The sequence below is a fragment of the Scyliorhinus torazame genome, chromosome 9, assembly GCF_047496885.1.
Source record: "Scyliorhinus torazame isolate Kashiwa2021f chromosome 9, sScyTor2.1, whole genome shotgun sequence".
In the NCBI taxonomy this organism is placed as follows: domain Eukaryota; kingdom Metazoa; phylum Chordata; class Chondrichthyes; order Carcharhiniformes; family Scyliorhinidae; genus Scyliorhinus; species Scyliorhinus torazame.
Genome location: NC_092715.1, coordinates 233654029 through 233681566, shown reverse-complemented (window position 1 = coordinate 233681566; position 27538 = coordinate 233654029). Strand labels below are relative to the sequence as shown.

Sequence of the window (27538 nt, the reverse complement as noted above, 5' to 3'; positions counted from 1 at the left end):
CAATATGGTGGAATTTAAAATACAGATGGAGGGTGAGAAGGTAAAATCAAGCACTAGTGTTTTGTGCTTAAACAAAGGAGATTACAATGGGATGAGAGAAGAACTAGCTAAGGTAGACTGGGAGCAAAGACATTATGGTGAAACAGTTGAGGAACAGTGGAGAACCTTTCAAGCGATTTTTCAGTGGTCAGCAAAGGTTTATACCAACAAAAAGGAAGGACGGTAGAAAGAGGGAAAATCGACCGTGGATATCTAAGGAAATAAGGGAGAGTATCAAATTGAAGAAAAAAGCATACAAAGTAGCAAAGATTAGTGGGAGACTAGAGGACTGGGAAATCTTTAGGGGGCAACAGAAAGCTACTAAAAAAGCTATAAAGAAAGAGTAAGATAGATTATGAGAGTAAACTTGCTCAGAATATAAAAACAGATAGTAAAAGTTTCTACAAATATATAAAAAGAGTGGCTAAGGTAAATATTGGTCCTTTAGAGGATGAGAAGGGAGATTTAATAATGGGAGATGAGGAAATGGCTGAGGAACTGAACAGGTTTTTTGGGTCGGTCTTCATAGTGGAAGACACAAATGACATGCCAGTGACTGATGGAAATGAGGCTATGACAGGTGAGGACCTTGAGAGGATTGTTATCACCTAGGAGGTAGTGATGGGCAAGCTAATGGGGCTAAAGGTAGACAAGTCTCCTGGACCTGATGGAATGCATCCCAGAGTGCTAAAAGAGATGGCTAGGGAAATTGCAAATGCACTAGTGATAATTTACCAAAATTCACTAGACTCTGGGGTGGTCCCGGCGGATTGGAAATTAGCAAACGTGACACCACTGTTTAAAAAAGGAGGTAGGCAGAAAGCGGGTAATTATAGGCCAGTGAGCTTAACTTCGGTAGTAAGGAAGATGCTGGAATCTATCATCAAGGAAGAAATAGCGAGGCATCTGGATGGAAATTGTCCCATTGGGCAGACGCAGCATGGGTTCATAAAGGGCAGGTCGTGCCTGACTAATTTAGTGGAATTTTTTGAGGACATTACCAGTGCGGTAGATAACGGGGAGCCAATGGATGTGGCATATCTGGATTTCCAGAAAGCCTTTGACAAGGTGCCACACAAAAGTTTGCTGCATAAGATAAAGGTGCATGGCATTAAGGGGAAAGTAGTAGCATGGATAGAGGATTGGTTAATTAATAGAAAGCAAAGAGTGTGGATTAATGGGTGTTTCTCTGGTTGGCAATCAGTAGCTAGTGGTGTCCCTCAGGGGTCAGTGTTGGGCCCACAACTGTTCACAATTTACATAGATGATTTGGAGTTTGGGGACCAAGGGCAATGTATCCAAGTTTGCAGATGACACTAAGATAAGTGGTAAAGCAAAAAGTGCAGAGGAAGTCTGCAGAGGGATTTGGATAGGCTAAATGAATGGGCTAGGGTCTGGCAGATGGAATACAATGTTGACAAATGTGAGGTTATCCATTTTGGTAGGAATAACAGCAAAAGGGATTATTATTTAAATGATAAAATATTAAAACATGCTGCTGTGCAGAGAGACCTGGGTGTGCTAGTGCATGAGTCGCAAAAAGTTGGTTTCCAGGTGCAACAGGTGATTAAGAAGGCAAATGGAATGTTGTCCTTCATTGCTAGAGGGATGGAGTTTAAGACTAGGGAGGTTATGCTGCAATTGTACAAGGTGTTAGTGAGGCCGCATCTGGAGTATTGTGTTCAGTTTTGGTCTCCTTACTTGAGAAAGGACGTACTGGCACTGGAGGGTGTGCAGAGGAGATTCACTAGGTTAATCCCAGAGCTGAAGGGGTTGGATTACGAGGAGAGGTTGAGTAGACTGTACTCGTTGGAATTTAGAAGGATGAGGGGGTTCTTATAGAAACATATAAAATTATGAAGGGAATAGATAGGATAGATGCGGGCAGGTTGTTTCCACTGGCGGGTGAAAGCAGAACTAAGGGGCATAGCCTCAAAATAAGGGGAAGTAGATTTAGGACTGAGTTTAGGAGGAATGTCTTCACCCAAAGGGTTGTGCATCTATGGAATTCCTTGCCCAGAGAAGCAGTAGAGGCTCCTTCATTAAATGTTTTTAAGATAAAGATAGATAGTTTTTTGAAGAATAAAGGGATTAAGGGTTATGGTGTTCGGGCTGGAAAGTGGAGCTGAGTCCACAAAAGATCATCCATGATCTCATTGAATGGTGGAGCAGGCTCGAGGGGGCACATGGCCTACTCCTGTTTCTAGTTCTTATGTAATGAAATATGCAGCAAAAACAACTGGTCAACTATTCTCTAATTCCACATTCCCTGCTTTAACTCCCCCTCCACACCCTCTATATACACACACACACACACACACACACACACACATGATAGACAAATACAAAGAGGAAGAAAGGTGTAAAGAATTATAAGTAAAAGAAAAAATAAAGTGTGTTTCAGGTGGTATTTTTAGCACCATACTCCTCTTCAAACTTTACTTTCAGTTTGAGGTTTTACTGTAGATTAATTCAAGTCTCTGTAGTTTCAAAAACACAGCCCTTCTGGAGAGAGAGAGCAAGTAGCTAGAGAAAAAGAGAGTAGATTCATTCATTCAGGTTCTCTTCAGCTTCAGAAATCCAGCACACACATCTTTTTCTGGAGGGGGAAAGAAAGCAGGTCCTTGTCTTTTTGTATCTAGGACTCACCTGCCCCCTCAGGTCTCTGAGAACCATCCCATTGGGATAGAATCGAATTGAATCACCACCTGTTACCAGGCAGAGTGCAGTCTTTTGGACAATTCATTAGGCACCAGCCAATCAATTAACTAAGCCCCACCCCATCTCTCTCTCTGGTAACGAAACGTCTGAACCTCCTATTCAAAATAGCAGTGTGTTCCCTCCTGTAACTTCTGAATTCTTCATTCTCACTGCTGCTTGACTTAAGTTATATGTCTAGTAATCACCCATGGAACAAAAATGATAATGGCAAAATAAAAGGGGAAACAAGGAGATAAACAAGAAGGACCCTTACAGGAAGTAGTTATAGTTCAACCGCCTGACAATGCAATTTTTTTTAAGTGTAGAAGATGAAAAACAAATTAAACAGATAATTCATAAAATTGCAATGGTACAGAAACGTTTTGTTCACAGTTCAAAGACTTGTTCATTTCAGTAAGAAATATTAAATACAAATGTAGAATATCTTAACATATTCACTTCTTAATGATAAGAAAGTATTTTTATAGGTTTTTGCTCAGCAGTGATACCAATAAGATGCACTTACTCTGCATACGCAGTGATGGTCAATATTAGAGTTTTGAAACGAAAAACCAATTTAATACTCAAAATAAACCAGCTTTAATAATATTCTTGGCTTTTACCTGATCTTTCAGCTGCTGAACAGAGCTCTGCAAGTTCAGGATCTGGTTAAAGAGTGGGCTCCGTAGCACAGATCTCAGCAAGCTCAGTCTCTCTTCATTTGTCACATCCCCTCTTTCTCGTAACTTTGCTTGTAACCGTTCTACAGCCTGCAAAGCACGCTGGGTATCTACAAGTACAATTAATTCAGGTGAAAAATTCATCAAAAAACAATGTGAATCTATATTATGCAATGGAAAATACATTCAGCAAGCACAGAGGAACACGGTCCACAGATATAGTCTGATTGATGTCTCACCAATCCTCCAAAGAGCTCAATTGCATATTTCGAGGGAATTATATTATTCCTTTGTTTAGATTGTTTGCAAATTTGATTTAAAAGTGATTGCTGACATAGACAAGCTAGCTTGATGGAGTCACTATTCCAACAATAAGGACAAACAGATGAGCACCAATTTAAAAAGGGAAGTCATCCATATTTGGTGATGTGAGGCAAGTGTGGGACTTTTATGTGCCACATGGAATGTTACATATCTGGCCTCAGTACATAAGCAGTTAGCTGGAATGATTAAATCATGGAATAATTCAACACAGAAGGCGGCTACTTGGCCCATTTTGTCTGTGTCGGCTGTTTGAGGAGAGCACTTCATGCCCCATAAGCTCAGTAATTACCCTTCACACATTTATCCAATGCTTTTTTCAAATGTTATTATTGAATTTGCTTCGAATACTCTTTAAAGCAATGCATTTCAGATCGCAGCAACTCCCTGTGCAAACAAATGATTCCTCATATCACCTCTGGTTCTTTTGACCGTCAGCATAAACCTGTGTCCATTGGTTACTGACATTCCTGATTAGAAAGAGTTTCTCCTAATCTATTCTCTCAAAATGGTTCATGGTTTTAAACCTCGATCATATCTTCCCTTACCGTTCCGTGCTGTTCGGAGAACAACCCGAGCTTCTCCAGTCCCTCAAATAATGGAAGCGCCTCATCGCTGGTATCATTCCAGTAATTCTGTTTTGCACCCTCTGCAAGGCCTAGTCCATCTAAGTGTGCCAACCAGAATTGAACACAATATTCCAGCTGAGGCCAAAGGAGTGTTGTATTGAATTTTTGCCAGAAACCATTTGTTCAAAGCCAAGAATCCTATATGTTTTTTGAACCACCTTCTCCTGCTATCTTCAAAGATGTGTGTACAAACGTCCCCAGGTCTCTCTGTTCCCGTTTCTATTAAACCTATACCATTTAGGTTATATTTCCTCTCCCCATTCCACATTCCAAAACATATCACTTGACACATCTCTATCAATTCATCTGCCATGTGCACGTTCAATTCACCAGTCTGTTGATATCCTCCTGAAATCTGTTACTATGCATCTTGTTGCTTATTTCCAAGTTTGATAGCTTCAGCAAACTTTGAACATTCAATTCCAGGCAATTTACACCAAGAATTTTATACCCTCCGGAACAAGAGGGGACTGCCGGGAACAAGGGGGGACTGACGGGAACAAGGGGTGGGGGACTGCCGGGAACAAGGGGAGGGACTGCCGGGAACAAGGGGGGGGGACTGCCGGGAACAAGGGGGGGGGGGCAGCCGGGAACAAGGGGGGGGAGACAGCCGGGAACAAGGGGGACGACTGCCAGGAACAAGGGGGGGGACGACTGCCGGGAACAAGGGAGGGGGGGGCCTGCCGGGAACAAGGGAGGGGGGGGGAGGGGGGTTGCCGGGAACAAGGGAGGGGGGGAACTGCCGGGAACAAGGGAGGGGGGGAACTGCCGGGAACAAGGGGGGGAGGGGAGACTGCCGGGAACAAGGGGGGCGACTGCCGGGAACAAGGGGTGGGGGTGGGGGGGAGAGAGACTGCCGGGAACAAGGGGGGGGGGGGGGGGGAGAGAGAGACTGCCGGGAACAAGGGGGGGGGGGGGACTGCCGGGATCAAGGGGGGACTGCCGGGAACAGGGGGGGGGGGACTGCCGGGAACAAGAGGGGACTGCCGGGAACAAGAGGGGACTGCCGGGAACAAGGGGGGACTGCCGGGAACAAGGGGTGGGGGACTGCCGGGAACAAGGGGTGGGGGACTGCCGGGAACAAGGGGAGGGACTGCCGGGAACAAGGGGGGGGACGGGGACTGCCGGGAACAAGGGGGGGGGACTGCCGGGAACAAGGGGGGGGACTGCCGGGAACAAGAGGGGGGACGGGGACTGCCGGGAACAAGGGGTGGGGGGGGGGGGGGGGAAAGAGAGAGACTGCCGGGAACAAGGGGGGTGGGGGGTGAGAGACTACCGGGAACAAGGGGGGGGGACTGCCGGGAACAGGGGGGGGGGGGGCTGGGGACTGCCGGGAACAAGGGTGGGGGGGGGGGACTGCTGTGAACAAGGTGGGGGATAGCTGGGAACAAGGGGGGGGGGAACTGCCGGGAACAAGGGGAGCGTAGGTTTTACTGCTGATCCAGAGTGGATTGATGGGGCGGTAATTGGTTGGGTTGGATTTTTCCTTCTTTCCGTGTACAGGTCATACCTGTGCAACTTTCCACATTGCCGGGTATACGCCAGTGTTGCTTCTGTTTTGGAATAGCTTGACTAGAGGCTCTGCAAGTTCTGGAAGATAGGTCTTTGAAACTATTGCCAGAATATTATCAGGTCTCATAGCTTTTGCAATACGCAGGTCCTTCAGCAGTTTTTTGATATCATGTGGAGGACTCTGGGTCTGTGCTCTATGGAGTTCGGAAGGATGAGGGGGGATCTCATTGAAACATACAAAATACTGAGGCCTAGATAGAGTGAACATGGAGATGATGTTTCCATTAGTAGGAGAAACTAGAAGCAGAGGACTCAATCTCAGACTAAAGGATTGATCCTTTAAAACAGTGATGAGGATTTTCTTCAGCAAGAGGGTGGTGAATCTGTGGAACTCTTTGTGGCAGAAGGCTGTGGAGCCCAAGTCACTGAGTGTCTTTAAGATAGAGATAGATAGGGGGTTATGGGGAGAAGGCAGAAGAATGGGGAGGAGAAACACATCAGCCATGATTGAATGACGGAGCAGACTCGATGGGCTAAATGGCCTAATCAAATTGGCTGAAGACTGGCACCCTTGATGCTGGGGACCTCCAGAGGAGACCGAGATGGATCAAATAATTCAATCAAGTTAGTCAAACATGATTTGTGTCACAAAACAGAGGTAGGTTTAAGTAATGTATATTTGTATCTGTGGTGTAGCCACCTAAGTTGGCCAACTCCCGATTTAAAATGGCGAACGGCAAAGGCTGAAGGAAAATTCAGCCAACACAGGCAGAAACCAGCAGGGACAGGTTTGCAGTGTATTAAAACTCTGCAAAAGCCCAGACAGCATCGATACCAGCGACCATCAGCATAATAATGTAGCAGCCATCTACATACTACTGCGCAATCCCTGGGTGCAATTTAAACATTTGGGATAAACAAAGCAAAGCCAGACTCCCCGGCGGCAGCAGAAGCCAACACAAAAGAGGTTAACGGACACCTCAAGACCGCCCATCGATCAGGGAACCGCTCCAGTATTGGAGAAATCGAACCAAGCAATTGGAACGAAGTCCAATCACCTAGAACCAGGTACAGGGTCCGCCCCGAAAGGCGGGAAGCCCCTGGGGACTATAAAGTTAAGCCCCCAAGTTCAACTCGCTCTCTTCTTCCTGCCCGGGTCACCCAGCAACGCGAACCAACCTTGACCGTGACCGGTGCAGCGACCGCTGAAAGACCGCAAGTCTTAATTCAACGCTCACTACGAGATAGGCGCTCCTAGCTACCAATCCGTACCAACTTCGAATCCCGCAGACTCAGAACCCGAACGAAAGGCCATTTGTTCCCCTGACCTGGTGGGCCAGTCCGAAGTTAAGTATAGGCCTGTTAGTTGTAGAAGTAGCTTAGATGTAGAATTTGTGCATGAGTAGCGATTACTGTGTATAATAAATGTGCTTTGATTTGAATCTTACTAATCGGTGTATTGAGTTATTGATCATTACTCGGACTTGAACCTCGTGGCGGTATCATAAAGATACCTGGCGACTCGAGAGCAAAGGTAATAAAACAGAGCAATTGAACCAAGCAAAAGTTAGCAACAGTGGGTATTGTCATGATATGCAAACATGTAACCGATAAACACTCAGAATAGGACACAACCAATGGGCAGTCAGGACACTCAGAGGTGGCATCACCACAAGGGGGCATGACATAAACACTATAAAAGGGATGAGGCACTCACACCCTGCCTCTTTCCACAGACAGACATCTAGAGAGTTACACAGGGTTGATCAGCAGCATCACACCCCAGCACGAGTCTTAGAGCAAGCTGGTACAGTTAGACTGTGTTACTACAGTTAGATTAGCAGAGAGTCGAACTCATTTGAGAACTGTGTTAATAGTTCAATAAACACGTTGAACTCATTTCAGAGTCCGGAGCATCCTTTAGTTAAGACTGCATCAAGTAGCAGCCTGTGTTATCCGAAGCAGCACACAGGTATTAGAAATAAGGCATAGCTTTAAGTAAGTTCAATTTTTATGATTCGATATTTAATTTAATCTTTATTATTGTCACAAGTAGGCTTACATTAACATTGCAATGAAGTTAATGTGAAAAGTCCCCAGTCGCCACACTGCGGCACCAGTTCGGGTACACGGAGGGAGAATTCAGAATGTCCAATTCACCTAACAAAAATTTCTTTCAGGACTTGTGGGAGGAACCAGAGTGCCAGGATGAAACCCACACAGACACAGGGAGAACATGCAGACTCCGCACAGATAGTGAACCAAGCCAGGAATTGAACCTAGAACACTGGCGCTGTGAAGCAACAGTGCTAATCACTGTGCTACCATTATTCAAACGGATCAATGACTTGGTTTAGATGACTGTATGGTAATGAGAGTTTAGGATGTGAAAACAATCAGGGTATAAAGAAAGACTGGTTTGTTGCAGCAGCCTCCCTAGTTTAGAAACCATTTTTGCATTTAGTTTTATCTGGATCCAGAAGAAGTTAGACAGGGCAAGGGAGTTGCCCGGACCAGATGTCCCAAAAGAACAAAAGAATGTCCAGAAATTGGGACAAAAAGAATGTCTCAGGAAGACAGTAGAATTAAAGGAGCAAAGAACAAAATGTTGAACATGGTTCTGTTGGGTGAAGTTAAACTATACAAGTAGAGAAAGTGCTCTGAATTAAAGAGACAGCTGCAAGTACCAGAGTTTAAGTGAAAAACCAAGTATCTCGGGTAAATCAAAAGTTTGGTGACATTTTAATACAGCCTGTGAATCAGTAACGTTGTGTTAGCATCGCTGGGTGCCTGAGAGATTGTGTGGAAGCTTGAATGACCCTGACAATCCAAGGCAGAGGAATACTGAAAGGAATGATTGAAATCCTGGAAGACCATCCTTAGTGATGGTCTCCAAGAGAATTTAGGAGAAGATTCTGAGGAGTGTGGAAACAGTTGTGTAGAAGTCAGAGTTTCAGTGAGACCAATTAGCTCATACTATGATCAGCATTGGGGGATTTGATATAAAATCTTGTTATGTGAGAGTACTTTTAAGAAATGGGGGTTTATATAATAGCTGTACTGGATGTACCTTTCAGAAATGGGTGTTTATCAGTGATGTCAGAGTGTGGGGAGCTGGGCTGTCTGCCTGCTTTTACTTTCGCTTTAGACTCGCAGCTACAGGGTGTGTTTTAGTTTTGTTTTAGATTTGGAGAAGCTGCAGTCACAGCAAGATGTGTATGAATCTCTGCAAGCTTATGAATGTTCATTTGATGATTTCAAAGTGGTAACTTCAGTAGCAAAGTTAAACCTGATGTCTTTCTGTAAAAAGGGTTCTTTTTGTCTTATGGATGTTGCAAGGAAAGATTAAGAGTTACTTAGAGTGTACTGTATTCTTTGGGGGATTTATTGGTGTTGATAGTTAAGATGTTTACTGTGGGTTTATAAAGTGTTAATTTGTTTCATAAATAATCATTGTTTTAATTTAAAAGTACTGTAGATTTATTTTGCATCACACCTATAAAGTAGGCCCGTGTGTTCCCCATAACTACAATCTAGTCAAAGTTATGGGTCAGGTGAACTCCATGATACACTTTGGGGTTCTCTAAATCCTGGACCATAACAATCTACAGGAATTATATTGAGTGTCTGACCAGATCGTGCCTGTTTTACGTGGATTATGTACTTACTGAGAACATTATAAGATATATCTTTGTCAACTTGTGTTATCCTTAAAAGTCGTGGAGATCAGTGAAGATATAGGTGGGGCAGAGGAGTAGTGTATTATAGTTCATTTTTTCTTGTTTAATAAATGTTTTATTCTTTTCTTAAAAGTTAATTGGCAGTTGTGACTGTTGATCCACATCGCTAAACAAAAAATAAAAGTTACAGTCTATTGAGCCTGGGTTCTATCCTGGGACCTGATTGTCCAGTAGTAACATCAGCTGGGATCGTAACATTTGTCTAGAACAAATCTTTGTTGAATTACATAAACCCACGTTTTTCTAAATGCCAATTGATTTTGTCTTGGATTATTGTCTCTAAACGTTACTCCATCACCAACATTAGTGATGTAGTAGCTGACTGAATCCCACCTAAACTGGGAAATAAAATTTTCAATACTCCAATCTTGTGGCACCACCACCATATCCAGGAATGAATGCAAGAATTGGACAGGCGATCTGCAATTTTGTGCTCTTATTTCCCTCAAATAATTGTGGATAAATTACATCCAAGCCAGTGACCTTTCAACTTTGAGGACCACCAACTATTTAAGTGTTTCCTCTTTACTTACATTCTCTGCAATATTGGTACTGCCCCCTCCTTTATTGCTACATTGGTAGCACCCGCTTCATAAGTGAAGAAAGATACAAAATGCTTTGCTCGCACCTCAGCTATGCACTCTGTCTCCATAAGCAAAACTCCTTTCTGGTGCTCAGTTCTACTAATAAATCAATGTTACTTCTCTCAGAGTTTATTATTTGTCAAATAGCATTCCATCCGTTGTTGATGTGGATATGCCTTTACAATTATTACCCAACTCACTCCGCGATTTACATTATTACCACATTAGATAAACATAATTGAAATACATTTATTCTTTATCATTTAATGTCCTTTCTGGCAACATTGGGCACAATTCGGCAGACAAATGTTAAAATCCACTTTTGGCGCATTTGGCGGGGTGCTGCACCCCCAATTCAACACCTCCGTGCTGTTTATTTGGCCCTGCGAAGTTTCTTCCCGCCAAGACGACACTTATTTCCTTCTAGATTGGGGTGCCATTTGACCCTTCATGCCCCTCCCACTTTCTTGACACGTCTCCCCTTCAACCCCAATCCCGTGGCAGTGCCAACCTGACACCTGGGCGCTGCTAGCCTGGCATTGTCACCCAGGCACCCTGACAGTGCCAAGGTGGCACTACCAGTGTGCCTGGTTGGCATTATGAGGGTGCCAGGCTGGCAGTGCCAAGGTGCCCAGGTGCCCTGTCCCCGATCACCCTGGGGCCTCTGAACGCCTGCCGGACCCCCTGAGGTGCCGTTACGTCTGGCCCATGTTTGCTCTAGTGCTAAATGTCACCCTGGCAAGGTCTTGGGGATGTCAGGTCAATCCTAATGGCTCATTTAAATATGCAGATCAGGATCTGGACCAGTGAGGGTGAGATCCTGATCTCGCCAGTCAGAGCGATTCAGGTGATTCGCGATCGGCCAGGTGCCTGGCACAGAGTCCGATTTGGGGCTCTCGCGCAATTGCCCTTTTGCGCCCAGATCCATGCGGATGCAGAGTGCTCACTGAATCGCGCCCATTATTGCAATTTCTGAAGTATTTTGCTTTTATTCACCATTTTGAGCTGGGTTCCAACTGTCTGAATTATTTTTTTAAGGGTTATTACAGCCAGTTTGGCTTGAATTTAACATTAGGTGACAGTGCAATTCAAGTTAGATTCTCATAATTTGAAACGGTTCAAAAAAGTTAAAAACTGCAGGAGTTGTAGTTCAGCTAAACATCATACTGCATTTGATTTTCAATCACAACACACTCTTCTGACCATGAACACAATTAAATAGAACAGAAGCATGTATCATTCTAATTGATAAAGAACCAATTAATTTATGTTATAAAAACATCTGACAACTGAACATAATTCTTACCTAAGCCTTCCAACATGTTTCCAATTGCAAGGTGCAGTCACTCTCACTGGGGCCAAAATTCTCCTGAAAGGAAATTCATAGAATTGTATTTGCAATTCAAATAAATGTACAGACAAAGAATTCCATTATATTTACTGATAATCTGTAGTGCTTGGACCCATTCATTTGAGTTCATCTGTATTTAATGTAATTTAAAGTTGCCAAGCACTCATTTAATAATAAATAATTAATCAGATGTCAGCCCCAAATATAAGTGCATGCCATCTTCTTCATACACATACAGTTGAGAAGCTGGTATTCCCCTGGAGAATAAATGCATCCAAAATGGATGCCATATCAACCATTACTTTTGAGATGGAACTTACTTTAATGATCACAATCTTAAAGGTAAAAATAAATACATTTTTTAAATGAAATGGATATAATTTCAAATGAAAGTTCTAACTCACTAGGGGAAGGCATATCTCCTGCTCCGAAACATTTTAATTATGGAACAAAAGCAGGGAATCATTGAAGGCCTCTTTTCGGCTGAGTGGTCAGTAATTATTTGCCTTTAATTAATTATGAGGCTAGATTTAGCCACTGATGGTTGCACAGTTATACAAGAATTCATGTTGTTAGGATTTGCAATCAACAATGCAGTGCCATTAACTACCTATTACCCATCATCTTTACTTTTATGTGCTTTAAGAATATAATGATCTTCACAAAAGCACGACATAGCCTTGGTGAAACCCAAGTAGTAAAGCAGTACTGCTTTGATGTCCCAACATTTGGTGCAACTCAGCAATATAGGCACAATCCTAGTGTTTCCCATTTGGCAAGTTTGTTAATCAAGAAGACCACACACATGGCAAACACAAAATTAGTCACCTGATACCCCATCACAAATTTTGTGGTCGCTTCAGAAGCAGCAGGGGACAAAGAACTAGTCCTCGACACCTACTCAACCTTGGATGGCAACATAGAGAATTGGACAGTAGACGTTTCAAATGCTGCTGCTGATTCAGAAGAAACAGCCCATGTATGCGTAAATCATACATGCATTGTATCCCAATTGTCACCGCTTGCAAACAACTATTCTGATCACAGCACTTAATTTTAGGTTGTGAGAATAACAGCGTCAAGGCCAATAAAAACTGCTTAGAAAGTCCAAGTCCTAAGAGAGTACCATAAACTAGGAGGGTGAGAGAGGGCAGCACAAATGAGAGAGGGAGACATAAATAGGCACAAAGATGAGAGTCTAATCACCTCCCCGAGACGAGTAATGGCATTAATATCCTGAGATTCACCAACAGCCAGAAACGGAATTGAACAAGGCACCTAAATATTGTAGCTATACAAGCAGGTCAAGAGACTTTAAAATGCCCATCAGCTCTTCATGTTTCACCTTATTAAGCTTTTCTATAATCAATAAAACATATGAACACATCTTTTTTCATCCATGACACTTTCAGTTAGCATATGTACCATAAAGATCACATTTCTCATGCTTCTATCTTCTACAAAACCACATTGCACGGTAGCACAGTGATTAGCACCGTTGTTTCATAGCGCCAGGGTCCCAGGTTCAATTCCTGGCTTGGGTCACTATCTGTGCGGAGTCTGCACCTTCTCCCCGTGTCTGCGTCGGTTTCCTCCGGGTGCTTTGGTTTCCTCCCACAAGTCCCGAAAGACGTGTTGTTGTCTAATTTGGACATTCTGAATTGTCCCCGTGTACCCGAACAGGCGCTGGTGACGAGGGGCTTTTCACAGTAACTTCATTGCATTGTTAATGTAAGCCTACGTGTCATAATAAACACTATTGTTATTATTATGAAGAGCTAAAGTTCTGTCTTTATCTTGCCCCAGTACGGTTCATCAGTACAAACAAAAAGGGTCTTAATGAAGTGACTAATCAGACTGGGAGCACAATGGAGTACACATTCCCGACTTTTTGGGGGGTACAATAAAGATTGGTTTACTTGAATCTTCCAGGATTTCTCCCATATCATAAACCTTAGATTAAAGAGAAGAGTCAGTCTATTCCAAGGTGTTCTAAACTTTTAATTTGTTCAGAGACTATTTATTTCATTTGGGCCTTTTATTTATTGTTTTTCATCTTACTTATTGTTGTTATTACTTCGATTTTCATGTCCGTTGGACCATCCATGTCTTTCTTAATTGCTGGCTATTGTCTATTGTCTTCAAACAAGTCTTCGGTCCATCTTGCAAGTGCTTGGTCTCTTTCCATGACAACGTCCCCATATTTCCCTTTGATGCATCCACCAGATGCACATCCAGATTTTCCTGAGATCTCCCTGTGTTCAGGTATTGTACTTGACTCTGTTACTCTGGTCATGCCGGATCCTCGCCGCTGCCGCCTGTCCTCCATCCACCGGCTGCTCCGGGGGATCCTCCCCAGGCTCGTCCTCCAGCCCCTCACAGTCCAGCTCTCCTCACTCGCCTCCTCAGATGAGGCTGCATGTCCCTCCTCCTCCTGCACAAGGATTCGCTGCTGTACCAGGTTGTGGAGGGCACAGCAGATCACCACAAAGCGGGCAACCCTCTGGGGGGTGTACTGCAATGTACCACCAGAACGGTGGAGGCATCGGAACCACATTTTCAAAAGTATAATGCACTGCTCAATGACACATGGGCCTCGTTATGTCGGATCTCCGCCTCAGTCTCTGGCCTCCGCACGGCATCCTTACCCAGAACATCAGCAGGTACCCTTGAACCCCAAGAGCCAACCCATCATCCTGGGGTGTCCCTCGAAGACGCCACTGATCTCTGACAGCCCCAGGATGTAGCTGTCGTGCAGACTCACTCCCCGGGAAGTATGCACACACGTGCATGATAGGGAGCTGGTGGTCACCAGTGAACATTCAGAGAGTTGAACATTCAGAGGGGAACCCCTCCCTGTTGATGAAGGGCACTCCCTGTTGATCCGGTGCGCAGAAGGCAACATGCATTCCGTCTAATACCCCCTGGACCTGGGGCATCTTGCTGATGGCGGAGAATCCTGCTGCCCGGACATCCTGATGGGGTTTGGTCCATTTCACGTTTATGTAGTCGGCTGCCCAGGCAAACAGGGATTCCGTGATTTCACGAATGCACTTGTGGGCTGTAGGTTGGGATATGCCACATAAGTCGCCACTCGAGTCCTGGGATGAACCCCAAGCGTAAAGGTACAGGGCCACGGTGACCTTGACGGCCACCAGGAGTGCGTATCCTCCACCTCCGTGTGGTGCCAAGCCTGAAAGGACATGGCACGGGTGCCACACCATCTCCTTGTTGTGGCGGAGCCACTTACGGTACATGCTGTCCAGCAACTCCTCAAACGACCAGGGATGCCTGTACATCTTTGGCCGTAGCTGGCTTCCCTCGCTGGGTCCCACCCTCGCCTGATGGGGCAGGCTTCCTCGAGCCTGCGCTGACACTGCTGCAGCCACCTTCTCCGGTGTCTGGCAGCCTGGACTGCCAGCAGCACCACAAGGGCAGCTGCTGCAGTGTCCCTGATACCATCCATATGTGATATCTGTAAGGAATTGGAGATAGTGAGATACCGACAATTGATATTGGCTTCCACCCCGGTACCCTTGAATCCCCGAAGCCTTATGGTTCCCACTTCCTCTCAGGATGCCATCCAACGAGCCACTTGTGCAGGGGGACCCCAGCCTGCACATGCCACCCATCCCGACCTCAGCAGAGGCCCCGGTCCCCGATCCACACAGACACCCTATGATCGCGGGGATATCCCCAGTGCTGAAGCCCAGCTCTGGGGTGTCTGATTGTTGACTGCTGCCTCTGTGGTGTTGACCCCTCCAGTTTTCAAGCAAAGTGTCTAGGCAACCCACACTCGTCTGAGACATGGCACGTCTACCCACGGAAATCCAATCGAGAGCAGAGAAGTGTTCATACAACTAACAATGCCTATTCTGAATTAGCAATAGCCTTCAGCTGTTCAGCTAGTGGCCGCCACGGTCAGTGAGAGTTAAAGTGACCTTCACCATATTATCACGATAGGGCTCAGTCCTGGGGGTGTTCAGTGGGAGGACAGGCAGCAGCTGAAGTTACTTAGAACATAGTGCAGAAGGAGGCCATTCGGCCCATTGAGTCTGCACCGACCCATTTAAGCATTCACTTCCACCCTATCCCCATAACCCAATAACCCCTCCTAACCTTTTTTTGGTCACTAAGGGCAATTTATCATGGCCAATTCACCTAACCTGCACGTCTTTGGACTGTGGGAGGAAACCGGAGCACCCGGAGGAAACCCACGCAGACACGGGGAGAATGTGCAGACTCCACACAGACAGTGACCCAGCGGGGAATCGAACCTGAGACCCTGGCGCTATGAAGCCACAGTGCTATCCACTTGTGCTACCTTGCTGCCCATACTGTGCTTGCTTCTGTTGTGGGTATACACAATCCGTGGGATGGCATGTAGGACCTGCAGTCGCTGAACCCCTGCACCCCCAGCCCAGGATCAATCCTCGACCAGGTCCGTCCCCCCATGGGGGCTCCTCCACCCACCTTGAGCACTGGGCATCATCGCCCCGTGTTGATTGCCCGATTTCAAAAATGGCTACTCACCTCCTCCGATCCCCTCAGCAGCCATTGCGCTAGCTTCATGTTTTTAAAAGAGGTGGACTAAAGGGCGCCCGCATGACCACTCGCTGGGGAGCAAGTTAGATCACGGGAGGCCATTAACGATATGGAGTTTAGCCTCAATTGGTGTCAATTGGTTTATTGCCACTGTTACGTGAGAGAGATATCAGAAAATTGGGTCCAGAAATGGGACAGGCAATTTAGGGGTTAAGCAGACTGAGGGGAAAACTGCCAGCACCGAGTCAGAAGGATACACTCACACCTGGCCTGAGTTACAGTGTCTCAGACTTAAACACATCAATGAAAATACACAGAATGCCCCTATACTCCTGTCTGATCAGCCATTAAGCCCATAACAGAGTCTGATGGCCTCTTTGTCTGTCAATGGGAGATTAGTTGAAGATAAACAGCATGGCTCTGTTCTTTTGTATAAACAGGAGGAGGAAATAAAACAATCAAAATAACGCTTATGGGTTCAAGCCCGGGCACCCCAGGAGAGAATCTTTGTTTGAGGTGCAGGGCGGAGCATAGAGAGAGAAAAAGAATCCTGTTTTGAACAGGTGAGGAGATGGATTTAAAAAGCCACCGAAAGAAGTCATGTAAAAAACTGCTCCAGAGACAGGCTTTCGAAAAGGGTTCTAAAGGATCTTAACTTGCAGCAAAAAATTGCTTTGTAAATATAAATATCACGTTTGTCTGCCCTTGTAAGTGGAATGAGAACTGTATGTTCATTTTAAGTGATATTTGTGTGAAGGTTGAAGTTTAAAAGTTTAAATGTTGTTTTTCTTTTGTTTCAATAAAGTTTGCTCATAAAATAACAAAGCTCCATTTCTTATGAAAGCACTCCCCTGGAACAAATCAAACTTTTCGCACCAGCTTAAAAACGTTATGGTTCTGGTACAGTCTCTTAGCCACTGTTGAGAGCTGACCAGGCATCCATAACACATCTAGGCAGGATCCGGAACTGCCAACGGCTGGTTAGATCGGAAACCAATCAGCGCAAGGCATGAATCCCAATTTCAGTCCTTCCCGTGATCTAACCGGCTCGCACAACTCCCCACTGGGCACAATCCGGTCGTTATATCGCACCCTTTATGTTTGCCTATTCCTTCACCTTTTTTTGTTCAACCACTTTTACTTCTAACACAAAGAACAAAGAACAGTACAGGAAGCCTTTCAGCCTTCTACGGTTGCGCGATCATGATGCCTGTCTAAACTACAACTTTCTGCACATCTGGGGTCCATATCAAAGAACAAAGAAATGTACAGCACAGGAACAGGCCCTTCGGCCCTCCAAGCCCGTGCCGACCATGCTGCCCGACTAAACTACAATCTTCTACACTTCCTGGGTCCGTATCCCTCTATTCCCATCCTATTCATGTATTTGTCAAGATGCCCCTTAAATGTCACTATCGTCACTGCTCCACCACCTCCTCCGGTAGCGAGTTCCGTGCACCCACTACCCTCTGCGTAAAAAAACTTGCCTCGTACATCTACTCTAAACCTTGCCCCTCTCACCTTAAACCTATGCCCCCTAGTAATTGACCCCTCTACCCCGGGGAAAAGCCTCTGACTATCCACTCTGTCTATGCCCCTCATAATTTTGTAGACCTCTATCAGGTCGCCCCTCAACCTCCTTCGTTCCAGTGAGAACAAACCGAGTTTATTCAACCGCTCCTCATAGCTAATGCCCTCCATACCAGGCAACATTCTGGTAAATCTCTTCTGCACCCTCTCTAAAGCCTCCACATCCTTCTGGTAGTGTGGCGACCAGAATTGAACATTATACTCCAAGTGTGGCCTAACTAAGATTCTATACAGCTGCAACATGACTTGCCAATTCTTATACTCAATGCCCCGGCCAATGAAGGCAAGCATGCCGTATGCCTTCTTGACTACCTTCTCCACCTGTGTTGCCCCTTTCAGTGACCTGTGGACCTGTACTCTTAGATCTCTTTGACTTTCAATACTCTTGAGGGTTCTACCATTCACTGTATATTCCCTACCTGCATTAGACCTTCCAAAATGTATTACCTCACATTTGCCCGGATTAAACTCCATCTGCCATCTCTCCGCCCAAGTCTCCAAACAATCTAAATCCTGCTGTATCCTCTGACAGTCCTCATCGCTATCCGCAATTCCACCAACCTTTGTGTCGTCTGCAAACTTACTAATCAGACCAGTTACATTTTCCTCCAAATCATTTATATATACTACAAACAGCAAAGGTCCCAGCACTGATCCCTGTGGAACACCACTGGTCACAGCCCTCCAATTAGAAAAGCATCCCTCCATTGCTACTCTCTGCCTTCTATGACCTAGCCAGTTCTGTATCCACCTTGCCAGCTCACCCCTGATCCCGTGTGACTTCACCTTTTGTACTAGTCTACCATGAGGGACCTTGTCAAAGGCCTTACTGAAGACCATATAGACAACATCCACTGCCCTACCTGCATCAATCACCTTAGTGACCTCCTTGAAAAACTCTATCAAGTTAGTGAGACACGACCTCCCCTTCACAAAACCATGCTGCCTCTCACTAATACGTCCATTTGCTTCCAAATGGGAGTAGATCCTGTCTCGAAGAATTCTCTCCAGTAATTTCTCTACCACTGAAGTAAGGCTCACCGGCCTGTAGTTCCCTGGATTATCCTAGCTACCCTTCTTAAACAGAGGAACAACATTGGCTATTCTCCAGTCCTCCGGGGAATATCCCTCGATTCCCATTCTATTCATGTATTCGTCAAGATGCTATCATATCGGCTTCCACCACCTCCCCCGGCAGCGCATTCCAGGTACTCACCACATTGTGTAAAAAAAGCCCGTCTCGCAGCCTCCTCTAAAATTTGCCCCTCACACCTTAAACCTATGTCCCCAAGTAAGTGACTTTTCGACCCTGGGAAAAAGCGTCCGACTATCCACTCTGTCCATGCCACTTTTGCAAACCTCTATTAGGTCGCCCCTCAACCTCCAAGTTTATCCAACCTCTCATCATAGCTAATACCCTCCAGATCAGACAACATCCTGGTAAACCTCTTCGATACCCTCTCCAAAGCATTCACATCCTTCTAGTAGTGTGGCGACCAAAACTGTACACAATATTCCAAATGTGGCCTAAGGTTCTCGACAGCTACAGCATGACTTGCCAATTTTTATACTCAATGCCCCAACCAATGATGGCAAGCATGTCATCTGCATTCTTGACCGTTTTATCCACCTGGGTTGTCACTTTCAGTGATCTGTGGACCTGTACACCCAGATATCTCTGCCTGTCAATTCTCCTCAGGGTTCTGCCATTGACTGTACAATTCCCACCTGTATTAGACTTTCCAAAATGCATTACCTCGCATTTGTCCGGATTAAACTTCATCTGCTATTTCTCCGCCCAAGTTCCCAACCAATCTATATTCTGCTGTATCCTCTGACAATCCCATTCACTATCCACAATTCCACCAATCTACATGTCATCCGCAAACTTACTGATCAGACCAGCTACATTTTCCTCCAAATCATTTATATATACTACGAACAACAAAGGTCGCAGTACTGGTCCCTGGAGAACATCACTAGTCACAGCCCTCCATTCAGAAAAGCACCCTTCCACCACTACCCTCTGTCGTCTATGACCGAGACAGTTCTATGTCCATCTTGCCAGCCCACCTCGGATCCCGTACCGTCTGCGATGAGGGACCTTGTCAAAGGCTTTACTGAAGTCTATATGGACAACATCTGCTGCCCTTTCTTCATCAATCAGCTTAGTCACTTCCTCAAAAAACCTCAAGTTAGTGAGACATTAACCTCCCCTTCACAAAACCATGTAGCCTATCGCTAATAAGTCCATTTGTTTCAAATATGAGTAAATCCTTCCCCCAAGAATCTTCTCCAATAATTTCCCTACCACTGACGTATCCCGGCCTACAATTTCTTGGATTATCCCTGCTACCCTTCTGAAACAAAGGAACAACATTGGCCATTCTCCAGTCCTCTGGGACCTCACCTGTAGCCAATGAGGATACAACAATTTTGGTCAGTGCCTCAGCAATTTCCTTCCTTGCCTCCCTCAGTATTCTGGGGTAGATCACATCAGGCCCTGGGGACATTTCTACCATAAATGCTTTTTAAGACACCCAACATTTCATCCTTTTTGATCTCAATGTGACCCAGACTATCTACACACCGTTCCCTAGACTCATCATCCCCCATGTCCTTCTTAAGGGGGAGGGGGAGCAACCAGAAATCGTGGTGCACATAGGCACCAACGACATAGCTAAGAAAAGGGATGAAGATCTAAAAAGTGATTTTAGGGGGTTAGGTTGGAAGCTGAAGAGCAGGACAAACAGAGTAGTGATCTCAGATTGCTACCGGTGCCACGTGCAAGTGAGGCAAGGAACAGAGAGCGAGTACAGCTGAACACGGGGCTACAGCGCTGGTACACGAGGGAAGGCTACAGATATGTGGATCATTGGGATATCTTCTGGGTAAGGTGGGACCTGTACACGAAGGTCGGATTGCACCTAAACTGGAGGGGCACCATTATCCTCGGTAGGAGGTTTGCAAGAGCTCTTCGGGAGGGTTTAAACTAGTTTGGCATGGGGATGGGAATCAGAGCTATGGATCAGAGGATAGGGATATGGATCAAATTAGCTGTTGAACAGGCAGAAATAGTATGCAGCAAGTCTGTGAGGAAGGATAGACAGTTGATAGTGCAAAGCTGCACTCAGTGGAATGGGTTAATGTGTGTCTGTTTCAATGCAAGGAGTGTCAGGAGTGTCGGGAATAAGGGAGATGAACTTAGAGCATGGATCAGTACTTGGAACTACGATGTTGTGGCCATTACGGAGACATGGATTTCACAGGGGCAGGAATGGTTGTTAGATGTTCCAGGGTTTAGATGTTTTCAGAGGAATAGGGAGGGAGGTAAAAGAGGAGGGGCTGTGGCACTGTTAATTAGGGAGTGCATCACAGCTGCAGAAAAGGAGGTAGTTGAGGAGGGTTTGTCTACTGAGTCAGTATGGGTGAAGTCAGAAACAAGAAAGGAGCAGTCACTTTATTGGGAGTTTTCTATAGACCCCCCCCCCCCCCCACCAATCGCAGCAGAGAGATAGAGGAACAGATTGGGCGACAGATCTTGAAAAGGTGCAGAAGTAACAGAGTTGATGTCATGGGTGACTTCAACTTCCCTAATATTGACTGGAATCTCTTTACTGAAAATGGTTTGGATGGAGCAGATTTTGTCAGGTGTGTACAGGAAGGATTCCTGACTCAGTCTGTAGATAGGCCGACTAGAGAGTAGGCCATATTGGACTTGGTGCTCTGCAACGAAACAGGCCAGGTGTCAGATGTCTCGGTGGGAGAGCATTTCGATGACAGTGACCACAACTCCTTGACCTTTACCATAATCATGGAGAAGGTTGGAGCAGACATGGGAAGGTATTTAATTGGGGGAGGGGAAATGATACTGCTATTAGACAGGAGCTGAGGAGCATAAAGTGGGAACAATTGTTCTTAGGGAAATGCACAACAGTAACGTGGGAGTTGTTTAAGGAGCACCTGCTGCGAATGCTGGATAGTTATGTCCCACTGAATCGAGGAAGGAATGGTCAGGTAAAGGAGCTTTGGATGACAAGAGAAATGGAGCTTCTAGTCAAGGGGAAGAAGGAAGCTTAGGTAAGGTTGAGGAAGCAAGGATCTGGCACGGCTCTAGAAGGTTACAAGGTAGCCAGGAAGTGTAGCCATCTGGGATGGCCACGTCCCGATTACAAAATGGGCACTTGCAAAGAATGCAGGCAAAATTGGACAATACTAAGAAACGAGCAGGTGCTGTCTGTTGATTAGAACCTCAAACTCTCAGACAGGACAGAAACTACCAAACAATCTACATACCAATGAGCCTTCTCCGGGGACAAAAGGGGAACATTTAGAGACACAATGTTAAGGCAGACTCCCCGGCGCCAGGAGAAGCTAAGACAAAGCAGACTAACAGTCACCAGGACACACCCAGCGATCAGGGAACCACCCCTCTATTGGAGGAAAATCGATACAGATGATTGGGAAAGACCCAATTAGTTGTTGCCAAGTTCAAGGCCCGCCCAAAAGCACGCAAAGCCATTTTCAGTATAAAAGGTATCCCCCAAGGGAGAATCTTTCTCCTTTGGCTTTGGCTCTCACCAAAGAGACAGATCTGCCTAGCAGCTGCACCAGACCAAGTAAGTCCCCAGTCAACGCACGCTACGAGATAGACGCTCCTCGTTGCTATCCTGTAAACAGCTCAACCCAGCAGCCTCAGAACAGAGCAACGGCCATTGTTCCTCTGACTGAGTGGGCGCCCTAAGCTAAGTATAAGCTTTAATAATAGTGGTAGTTTAGTTTGTAGAGTTTATGTATGAATAGATTTGACTGTGTAAATAAATGAGCATTGCTTTTGAACTTACTAACTGGTGTATCGAGTCATTGATCAGTATTCGGTTCTGAACCTTGTGGCAGTGTCGAAAGATACCTGGCGACTCTTAAGCAAACATAATTAAACAGAGCCAAATTAAGAGCCAACCAAACATTAGCAACATTTACTAGCGACATCTGCCGGGACTCGACTTAGAAGTGGCCTAACCACTCCGAGAGAACCCAAAATTTGAATTGAGAATCCAATTGGGAAAAGAAAAACCACAAGCGTAAGAACGGTACTGATCAAGCCTCTGTGATTCAGAAGTGTGTTAATGCATGCGTACTAACAGGGATGTAAGGTAAACCTGAGAGATTTTGTTGCGTAAAACTGTCGGGAGTTTTGTAGGCTGAAAATTAGCGTAAGCCGTACCGTGTTAACATCACCGCTCTATCACCCCCTGTTCAAAATTTGTTAGAGAACCTAGATAGAGAAAATGGCAATGAAGGAAATGGAACGCCTTATGAACCTCCAGGAATTCGAGGTCTCAGCGACCAGTAGAGTAGGACAGTGTCCCATTTGGGAAGATGAGATCAGGAAATATCTCAAAGGGAAAGGATGGCCCCTTTGGAGTGAATTCTGCAATAATGAGGAAACAGGACCCGGGAGTATAGGACACACTTGGTGGGCGAACCTGTCAGAGATCCACAAGAAGAGCTTAGGGAAAGCACGCAAGCCGATGGCAATCGTGTCCTGTTTGGCACAATTGCGAGGCACAGAGGGGGTCGTTAGGACGCTCCGTAGAGAGATAGAGGAGAGAGACAGAACCAGTGAGGTAGACGTGAGTGAGGTAGAAAAGGAGAATCGAGATTTAAAAGAGCAGTTAGCAGCAAGGGGCAGAGAAGTGGATGATGCCAAGGGGGCACATCAGTCTTGTCTCACCCATTTGAACAGTTTTCAGACGCAATACGATAAGGCCTACCAGGACATGCAACGTGCGGTCTTGGTCAGACAAGAAACAGAACAGCAAGTTGAGAAATTGCAAAAACAAGGCAATGATTTAAAAGCAGCCCTACGAGCACGCCATACTTCCACGACGGAACATAGGCAGAGCTCAGTAGACCATGCAAAGTGCCGGAAGCAAATTGCAGAACTGCAATCTCTGCTGTCCGTGCAACATAGATTTCAGAGTACATTCGGAACCCAATTAGATCAAGAAAACGGCCCCGATTGGCAGGAATTGAACGAGACTGCCCATAGATATGTACATGGGACATGTACGCAGGAAAAACCCCAGAAAAGGAAAGCGCCCCAACCCCCAACCGAACAGGCAGAACACACCCCCATGAATCCTGTGACCACACACCGCAAGGCCGCAGGAGAAGGAGAAGCAGACTTCCTTTACACAACCACGTTAACTGTGACCCAATTATGGGACGCGTGCGGAAGAATTACACCGTTCCTCCCACTTCAGACCCCCACCAATTTTTCGCTAAAGTCAAACAACAGGCAACCATGTACAGTCTGGACGAAAAGGAGCAAGTGAAGCTCACAGTTCTAAGCCTCGACCCTTCAGTTGTAGCAGCCCTTCCCGACCCGCAGAATGTAGGAGGAGGCACACTCCAAGAGATGCACACAGCGATCCTTGATGCGATCGGTTTTAAGAGGAGACCCCGTAGAAGGCCTAAATAAATGTAGGCAAAAGACAGAGCACCCCACAGCATTTTCTGGACGTTGGTGGATCCACTTTACTGCTGTTTTTGGAGAGTTAGCCCGCGCCCATTTGTCCCCAGATAATATGACCAAATGGATCCGAATTCTAGTCTCCCACGCCACAGAAGCAGGACGAAAAGCTTGCGCAAATTATGGCCCCTCAGATGAGGCCCACAATGAAAAATGAGTTTTGAAGACATTGTCCCGCGCTTGGGAGCAATCAATTGCAGGCAAAACCGCATTTATAACACCCGATGAAGAGCAGGCAGAAATTAACCCAGTTAAAGCACACCAGAACCCCGCATGGGTAAATGAGGGCAGGAACAGCCAACCCCAGCCAAAACCTCAAGAATGTTATAATTGTGGACAGCTAGGACACTTTGCACGAGAGTGCAACGCACCCCAGAAGCAGCAGAGAAACCAACAGACAGGCACCCTAAACAAGAATAGGGCAAAGCCGATCCATAGTTAGCGCCCGTTCAGAGAGTACAGGCATGAACGGCACCGACTGACGGTGTTCAGGCTCCCCAACTTGGGTCTGCGACAACCTTTGGGACAAGTCCGGTAGACCGGTAGTAGCAGGCAAAGTCTGTGGACAAACCGTAGAATTTATTTGGGACACAGGAGGATCCCGCACCACACTCAATTCCTCCACGATGTTTCAGCGAGACACGTGGCCCACAACAGACACCATTACACTCAGCGGCTTTACAGGCCATTTACAACAGGGACACATCACAGCCCCTATAGCAATACAGATAGGTAACATCACGACTAAGCACCCCATAGTTTTAGTCGATCTGCCCCAGACAGCAGAACATTTCCTTGAGATCGATTTCATGAGCTTCCATACCTTTCTTTCGACCCAGTGAACAAGTGTGTATGGAAAATGGCAAAGGCAGCACGAGCTCCCGCCACGCTCACAGTAGGAGAGTACGTAAATAGGATTAGCTCAGTAGGAGACTTCTGGTTCGACCCTCGAGCCATTAGTGCAGACAAACAAGTGAGGGCAGTCCGGCAGGAACATAAAACAGCATTTGTACAGCACAAGCACGACTGTGGCAGTCTGACTGGCTTTATGAACATTACAGATCCCGACCCTAAACCCCAGAAGCAGTACGGATTTCCCCAGGAAGCAGAGGGAGAAATCTCCAAAGTAATAGAGAGTTTGTTGGATCATGGCGTACTCAGATCAGTAGCCTCCACAAACAACGCACCGATTTGGCCCGTCAGGAAACCGGATGGATCATGGCGACTGACCATTGATTACTGGGAACTGAACAAAGTAACCCCAGCAGCAGCCCCCACCGTAGCCACGAGTCCCGAGACCATGCTCAAACAGGGACTCCAGTCAAAACTTTTTTCGGTTTTGGACATTAGTAATGGCTTCTGGCACATTCCATTGGCTAAAGTGTGCCAGTACAAATTCGCCTTTACATTCCAAGGGCAACAATACACATGGATGTGCCTTCCACAACTCCCCCTCCATTTTCCACCGACAGCTGGCAAATGGATTAGCAAAATTTTCCCGCCCCGATTGTCTGGTCCAGTATGTAGACGACTTGTTACTACAGACAAACACAAAGGGAGAGCACATTTTGCTTCTCGCCGAACTCCTAAAAGAAATTGGTTGTAAAGTCAACCCCAAGAAGGCCCAGATTCTGAAAGAAAAAGTGATTTACTTGGGAACAGTGATCACTCATGGTAAACGTGAGATCGAGCACAAGAGAATTGACTCGATCGTCAAATTGCCCCTTCCCCACAATGTCTCAGCCCTCCGGTCATTTTTAGGACTGGTTGGTTACTGCCGAAACCATACTGACGGTTTCGCCACTAAGCAGCGCCCCTTTCCGAACTTCTCAAGAAGCAGGTACCTTGGGAATGGCTTCCACAGCATACAGATGCCGTGGGTGCTTTAAAAAGAGCACTCAGCACAGCCCCTGCACTACAGGTCCCAGATCCACATTCCCCGTACGCTATCGAAGCAGCAAGCACCGACCAAACCCTTTCGGCCGTGCTCCTCCAGGAACGCCACAACCATGTTAAACCCCGTAGAGCAAGGATTTTCTGCCTGTGAAATGCACCTGCTCGCAGTTTTTGGGGCAGTACAATACTTTGCCTACATTACAGGACTCAACCCCATCACCATCCTCACAGAACACACCCCGACACAGCTATTGTTAGATGGCCGACTTAAAGATGGCACAGTCAGCCAAATCCGCGCAGCCCGTTGGACCCTTCTTTTGCAGGGACGGGACATCACGGTAAAGAGAACCAAAACCCAAAATTTGCAGTATGCAGGCACCCCTCATGAATGTGAGATCACCACCACGAAACAGAGCACAGGCCCATTTATTCCTAAGACACGCCCCAGGAAAACAGGTAGTACACCCCAGAGACCCAGCCCACAGACACGTGCGCACCCCTGAAGATCTATGTGGATGGCTCCTCCACAGTGTTAAACGGAGAAAGAATTACCGGTTGCGGTATATATGTAGAGGGCACGCAGGGACGCGCCCTAGATGAAATTTCCTTAACGTTGCCAGGACACTTAGGCTCGCAGCGATTGCATATATTGTAGACCACCCAGACTCATTCCGACCCCAGCAGGCATCTACTCAGGCAGCTTGTATGTCTGTAATAGTTTGACAGAATTCCTACCACTTTGGGAAACAAGAGAATTTGTTTCCGCGGACAGTAAACCCCGACCCTCAGCCCCATTACTCCACCATACCTTAGAGACAGCGAAGGATAGGAAATACGGAATAATTAAGGCTCGCAGTCATCACCGTTCTTCCCCCCCGGTAACATTAAAGCAGACACCCTAGCGAAGGCAGGCTCCAGGCATGGTTATTTTTGGAACCCCCCCGAAAGCAACCCAGTACACGCGGTTCAGGTCTCACAGACCAACATTCAGGATCTAGCGAAGGCACAGAAAGAGGACGAGAAACAAAGGGAGGTTTTAAAGGGAACCTTCCCAGCCCCGTATGACATGTTTAAACACTCAATAACCACACATGACGGTGTGATTTTAAAGGATGGCATTTATAAAGTTCCCAGCCAGGACAGGAACCAGATCATTTGTCAGTACCATGACAATCATGGACACCAAGGAATTGAACCCACCCTAGCCCACCTCAGACTTTGCTGGTGGCCTGATTTAAAAATCGATGTCACACCTACATTGAGAATTGCTTAATCTGTGCCCAGAACAATCCGGCCAGATATGCTAAAAAAGCTCAACTTAGCCATACCCGCCCCGTTAATGGACCCTGGACAAAACTCCAGACTATATAGGATTCCTACCCCCGTGCAGAAATGGTTACAAGTATGTGTTGGTGG

At 46.1% G+C, this 27538-nt stretch overlaps 1 protein-coding gene across 18 annotated transcripts in view; it reads right to left on the bottom strand.

The window, feature by feature from the left end:
- The window catches only part of LOC140429761 (multiple PDZ domain protein), a 488055-nt gene that overhangs the window by 400528 nt on the left and 59989 nt on the right, over nucleotides 1–27538 (bottom strand). For all 18 annotated transcript variants that reach the window (XM_072517160.1, XM_072517164.1, XM_072517169.1 and 15 more), the window contains exons 2-3: nucleotides 11512–11574; nucleotides 3363–3529 (exon numbers count right to left, since the gene is read on the bottom strand). In XM_072517160.1, the coding sequence (XP_072373261.1) occupies nucleotides 3363–3529; nucleotides 11512–11527 (183 nt within the window). In that variant the 5' untranslated portion in view covers nucleotides 11528–11574. The remainder of the gene's footprint in view (nucleotides 1–3362; nucleotides 3530–11511; nucleotides 11575–27538) is intronic.